General features: G+C 41.2%; 1 protein-coding gene across 1 annotated transcript; it reads right to left on the bottom strand.

Annotated features, from left to right (window-relative positions):
• Positions 1-162: 162 nt before the first annotated feature.
• On the bottom strand, positions 163-5627 carry LOC114921219 (B-cell receptor CD22-like). Its single transcript, XM_029280908.2, has 9 exons — positions 5582-5627; positions 4601-4969; positions 4217-4513; positions 2369-2626; positions 2024-2284; positions 1131-1397; positions 733-1029; positions 543-633; positions 163-363 (listed from the first exon to the last, which is right to left on the bottom strand). The coding sequence occupies exons 1-9, from the start codon at positions 5625-5627 to the stop codon at positions 276-278; spliced, it is 1974 nt and encodes a 657-aa protein (XP_029136741.2). The 3' UTR covers positions 163-275.
• Between the last annotated feature and the right edge of the window lie 711 nt (positions 5628-6338).

Here is a 6338-nt window from a genome sequence, read left to right as displayed (position 1 = left end):
CCCCGAAACACAAAGACTAGTTGACCCATCTCTCATGAAGCCGCATCAACCCTGTACAGTAAGTTCTAAGAGTTGGTCCACTGTTGCACGGTTAGGACAGAATCTGAATAGTTTCTCCTGTATCCAAGTTTCAATGAGCGGATCTAGCCTTCTGTCCAGTTACTGACTGGTAAAAAAAAGTAAAGGTAAAGACTGTGTACCTGATGAAGGTCAAGTACCAAAACATTGCCAATAAATGTTTGATGGCAAGTTGGAAAGTGTGCGAGAGTTTACCTTCAAGGATATAAACTCACCTCATTATGGCCCATTAAGTTAGAAGTTTCCACGTAGCTCTTGTTCGATAAAAGCCTGTCTTTTCTTTTCCTACAACCAACGGAAAGAAATGTATTAAAATAGACCTCTAGCCTGGTCATAATAAAACATTCAGGCCACACCCCTTCCATTACGAAATGTGTTTGACAATACTTTATGTGTAGCGTGTTGGTCCTTCTACCAGGCCTTAACTTTAAAGGGTTTGATCAGCCATGTTTTATATTCCTCACCTGACCAAGAAAATCACCAGTGGGACACACACCAAAAGCATTCCAACTGCTCCCACTGCAGAGCCGATCAAAAGAGAAAAAGTATGGAGGCCTGTAAAGTCCATAAAAAACATATCAGTCAGCAAAACCAGAAAGAGGGAAATTATTTTACAGAAACACTAAAAACAAACACATCATCCTGCACATTTACCTATCTCCATTTCGCTGGAGGACACGTTGAATGGAAACCTATCAGAGCCCAGAGAGTTGATGCTGAGGCAGATGAGAGATGGCAAGTCTTTGCTCACGCGGTACAGGGTGATGAGGCTCGTCATCCCATGGCTCCCCAGGGGAACTTGTCTGATCGGGATATCAGCAGACTGATTGATAGGCATCCCTGCTAATTCCCAAACCAGGGAGGGAACGGGGTTCCCCTGGCTATCACAGGAACACCGAATCTGGGATAAAATCTTGACGCAGCGAGAAGAGGGCAGGATCTCTGGAGCAACTGAGACAGATGAGGAAATTGGCAAATTGCACACATCTGGTCAAACTTACCCAGAAATATAAATGTTTACAATTAATAAAGAAGTAATGAATTAATCTCACATGTGACATCGATGCTGGCATGCTCTGATTTTTCAGCTCCGTGGGCATTTCGAGCTTCACAATAATGCAGATCCTCTGAGAGTTTGGTCACATTAAAGGTGAAGTCTTGCTCAGAGCCCACCAACTCTTTTCTTCTCCCAGACACTCTGAACCAGGTGAAGTTAACCACTGCTGGATTTGCGATGCTTGTGCAGGTCAGAGTTACAGGGTTGCCATCCACTACTGCACCAGAGGGGTCAATTGAAACCGAGGTGTTCTTCGGGGGATCTGCAAAAAAACAAAAGAAAAGTTAGTCCTGAATTCAAGGAACTAAGATTCATGTTGGGAACACATAACAATTTCCTTCATTTCAAACATATGGGGATTAAGACAAGTTACCTTGTGAGGTGGTTTCAAAGTTTAGTAATGCAACATCATGCCTTTCTAACAAACTGTACCATTTTCTTTACCATGAGTGAATTAGTGATGGATCTTTAATATAAGTTTGCAAAGAAATCATCAAGTTTAAAATACTTTTTAAAATGATTTTCAATCTTGAATTGCCCTTTCAGGAAAATAAGTCAACCTTCATCCTGTCAACAACGCCTTGATAAATACACACCAAACAAAACATCTACACATAAATGAAGACACTAGCACACATGTGAACACAACCGAGCTCAGTCATGATAGACCTCTGACATAGAAGGCTTAAGAAGTTGTCACGCTATGTGACAATGCGTTACTGTCCTCAGTGTAGACACCCAACAGTTGCCTGTGACTGAGTTTTGGCGTCAGACCATGTTTGCCTATACAGTGGGGACATTTCCAGCATGTAAAAACACTGGAAACATAGAGTTGTGTTGTTTGTTATCAGTGTAAAACAATGTTTTCAGTGTGTTTAATGAACTTACACTGAATATCCAGCTGTATTTCTGCTGAAGTTTCCTCACCCAGCTCATTTTTCGCTGCACAACGGTAGCTGCCACTATGGCTTGTGTCAACACCATTTATAACCAAGGTCGATCCCAGCTCCTTATCCTGCTCATCATTTATGTGCCAGGTGTAGTTCTTCACAGGTGGGTTTGCACGACTGATACAGGTCAAAGTAATAGAGCTGCCCTCCGGTATTGGACCAGTGGGGTTGACGATTACCATGGTTTCCTTGGGAGCAACTTGAAATAGAAGCAAAAGTGTTGGTTTAGTCCATGTTGCGACACAGTATTTGACATTTGTGTTTCTCCTCGACACTAACTTACATTGTACATCTAGCTGAACGATGGATGAGTTCTGGGTTCCCACTCTGTTGCTGACTTTGCAGTAAAATTGGCTGTCGACTTCTGAGACTGTAGTTGAAAGCATCTTCTTTGAGCCCACTGCTGTCACCTGATCCCCATCCACTTTGTACCAGGTGTAGCTGTCTGCATCTGGATAAGCACTGGTGTTGCAGGTCAGAGTCACCGAGCTGCCCTCTTCTACAGGATCAGAATAACTGACTGAGGTGTTATCTGGAGGATCTGGAAGACAATTTTTTAAATTCAAAGTTTGTAACATACCTGGATAAACAGATTTCTTGACCACTTAGGGACAGGTTTCAAACAAACATCGATCTGTTATTACTTTAAAAAGTTCATACTTCCTTCTGAAATATGGAACCAAAGCAGAAGGGATACAACTGCAGTTCCTTGAGTGTCCACTCGAGGCTGCATCAAAAAGCCAAGGAATCCCCCTTTGGTCCCATGTTAAAATGCCCATTATTAGAGAAGAAATTATTTGTCCAGTTGATTCTGGCTCTTCAGTATCTAAATATTCCGCAATATTCACCAGCGACTTGCTAATTTGGTCCTTCTACCAGGCCTTAACTTTAAAGGGTGCGATCTGAGCCTTTTCTCTTAAATCAGCTAAAAAGAGTTGGAGTGATAAAGAACAAAAAACATAAATATAAAGCCACAGCCAGGAGATGTTCACCTTTGCAAAAATAATTGAAAGAAGGACATACAGATATACTGGCTCAGGTAAAATCGAACCTTTCAGCATCTCTAAAGTCCACTTATTGACCTGTTAGAGCTTATTTTTAATGGTTTTAGGATATTTGCCAACCCATTTCTTGATCGTGCAGGGTAAGTTCCTAGAATCTTGAGGATACCAGGTAATAGGTAAGAGACTCTGGTGCAGATTACACAAAGACATATGAGATAATCTTTAACATGTTAAGTAATGAGCTTTAAGGGTGCTGGAAGGTGGATTCTTTTGTATTTGGATGGAGGCAGGCGAGTGGTTACCCTGTGTACCCTCTTTGTGCTAAGCTAAGCCAAGCTAACAAGAACATGGCAATACAAGTGTATTCACCATGATTTTTCACTTTTACTTCAAGAATCATTAAATGCCAACATAATAGCACACCCTACCTCTGCTAAACAAATTTACATAGGTACTAATAAAGAAACCATAACGTATTGTGAAACAAGCGACAAGTGTAAATAAACATTTTATAAGGAGTTAAAAGGTTAATAAAGAATTTTTTGTGTGGGGGGGGCGGGGGGGGGGGATTGTTCAATCAGTCATATCTTTTTATCATCTTTTGGGTCACAAGATTTTGAAGCTTTGCAAAGGGGCGTGTCCATACATTATGGTCTGCGGTGGCCTGCCAGAGTCACTGACTTATGGAGGGGTGGCATGAAGTTTGTGGGCACACACACCCTGTCATGATATGTACTTGCAAATAACTTAATGATTAGGAAAATAGCCAATCATAGATTTGCATTTTTGGGTGGCCATCCAGATTTCAAGGGGGGCCCATGCCACCCCTTGTCACCCCTCTGGACATGCCCCTGCCTTTGCAGCCGACTATAAAAACAAAAAGACTATCTAAGGAGATGAATATTAAACTAGACATTTGTTTTTTTATGAATTCAGTAAGTAAGTAAAAAAAATCTTAAAAGGGACAGGGGTGGAACCATCCACCTCACCACTACTAAAGCACAGAGGTTAAAGGACGATAAATAGATTTTTCAAACAATGCCATACCATTAAATTTATAAATATAAGATATCTAAAAGAACACATAACACAACAACAAGACATTTAAATGCCAAAAAAAAACTTACAAAGAACTTGGAGGGTCAAACTTTGTTCGTACTGAAGGTCACTGTTGCCAGCTTGTCGGTTGTAGAGTACGGTGCAGGAGAACTTCTTTCCATTTTGGAGGTAAGAGGCGGTGAAGTTGATGACAGACGTCACAATATTACCTTCCAGGTGCTCCTCAATGTCACCTATACGTGGGGCCCAAGTCAGGGATGGAGGAACAGTAAAACAAGGAGCCAAAGCCGAGCAGTTGAGCCTCACTTGACTCCCGTCTTCTACCTCCAGCCTAGATGGAGTTATGGTAGGTTTGGGCATTGACTCTGAGGAGTAAAAACAATGAGGTCATGGAAAGAGAGATGGGTCAAGAATACTGCACATGTATTAGAGTAACAGGACGTAAAACAAACCTTGAGCCGTGATAAGGACACTCGTTTGAAAGTTGAACTTCAGATCGTTGTCACATTGCAGCCTGAAGTAATAGTTGTCGTAATGGTTGGACGGCAGGTTGCTGAAGATGGTGGTGCAGTCCTTCTCACGCAGGATCCCCGTCAGGTTTCCCTGCAGGATGTTTAAGCCCGTTTTCACTCCAGTGAGGCCGGAATCAAACACCTGCGTTCGACTCCAGCTGCCTCTCTTCCAGATGGCTTTACATGAATCATCCAGGTATTGATCCCAATCTGAGGGCAAGCTGAACGTGCAGGGGACGGTCACACAGGATCCACTCAGTCCGTCCACTGCCTGAGGCATGAAGGCATCCCACTGCTGGCATAAGGTACCTGAGGTGTCAAAACAGCTACAAAGGTTAATGCAAAGATATTCCATGTTGTAAATGTCACAAACTAAACAGGTTGTGTAAGTGATTTATATGATCAGGATATGTCCTTTAACTTTGACACAAACTTTTTCCACCTTTACATCATTGCAAAAATCAGACACATCCTCTCAAAACGAGGCAGTAAATCTGAATGCCGTCCATGGCAGATGGATGACCACCAATGATTCTGTTTCTTCTCCAGGTACCTGTCTGTTGAAAAAAGTTTCTCCGTGCCATTGTTGTAGAGTGCTTGCTCATTGGTGGATTGAATGTTTTGGTCTAATTCTATGATATTAAAGTGAGTACAGACTGGATTAAAGAGTAATGACATAACTGTCCTTGAGATTTGGCACAAAGACACAAAAAGAAAAGTTTTTTATTGATGGAAATTTCAACAAACAGCCACCAAGAATAAACCGTTACTGTTAAAAGGAAGCTGAGCCCTGCAATATAACAGCAGATATTTACAAAAGGAAAAATAATTTTGAGTCAAAAAATGAATTTTCCGATCTTTGTGAGGGATTGTAAATAGTTGCAAGTCATTTAACAAACATTTCAATGTTGAACAGCTCACCTTGAAGTAGAAAGCATATGAGGAAAATCTTAGAAGCAGCTGTCATTCTTTACTGTCAGGTTGATGATCCTGAAGAGAGGAACAGGACACACACAAAGATATGAACTGTTTTTTCATGAAATGTAGCCAAGACCACACTGACCGAGACCAAGACATACCCGAGACCAAAACCAAGTCAGGGCGTGACCGATATAAGACCAAGACCATAAATATCACTTTAAAATCATCATTTCACTAACTTAGACCGGAACACCGGGAAGGTTGTGGCAGTAACCGGGGAATAATAATCTAACTGTAAATTCATTAATGTTAATTGTTCTTGAAGTTTTACTCTCAGATCCCTTACAACAACTCATCTGCAGCCCTTAGTGCTCTGGTTACAGGATCCAACACAAGTCAGGAACGCATCACTAGATCTCTCTCACAAGTTTTAATCTGACTGATGTCTTACATTATATCAGCACTTCAACTTCAGTTAAAAATTTCAAGCAGGCATATAAACTACACCTGATGAATGGACACACTGGCAATCACTGATTTAAAAGTCTGATGTCGGTTGTGTTGTTTGTCTGCTGTGAGTACAAATACACTGAAAAAACCCATGGGTGCAAAAATAATAAAATTCAGCGAGGTGTAAGTAGTTAATAAAGACTAAAAAGCAGAAAATAAAAAGGTGTAACAGCATGACTCATTCGAGCAGTTTGAGAGTGAACTCTTACCTTACAGCGAACAATGATGCTCAGCATACAGTGTCTTT

This window comes from Labrus bergylta, chromosome 8 (assembly GCF_963930695.1).
Source record: "Labrus bergylta chromosome 8, fLabBer1.1, whole genome shotgun sequence".
NCBI classification, from domain to species: domain Eukaryota; kingdom Metazoa; phylum Chordata; class Actinopteri; order Labriformes; family Labridae; genus Labrus; species Labrus bergylta.
This window is presented reverse-complemented; position numbering and strand designations above follow the sequence as displayed.

Excerpts from the sequence above, each read along its gene's own strand:
- LOC114921219 (XM_029280908.2), bottom strand. The coding sequence starts at position 5,627 with ATGACAGCTGCTTCTAAGATTTTCCTCATATGCTTTCTACTTCAAG. Across the intron at positions 4,970-5,581 it reads CATATGCTTTCTACTTCAAG|GTACCTTATGCCAGCAGTGG; the intron begins GTGAGCTGTTCA and ends TTGACACCTCAG. Across the intron at positions 364-542 it reads CTGGTGATTTTCTTGGTCAG|GAAAAGAAAAGACAGGCTTT; the intron begins GTGAGGAATATA and ends CGTTGGTTGTAG.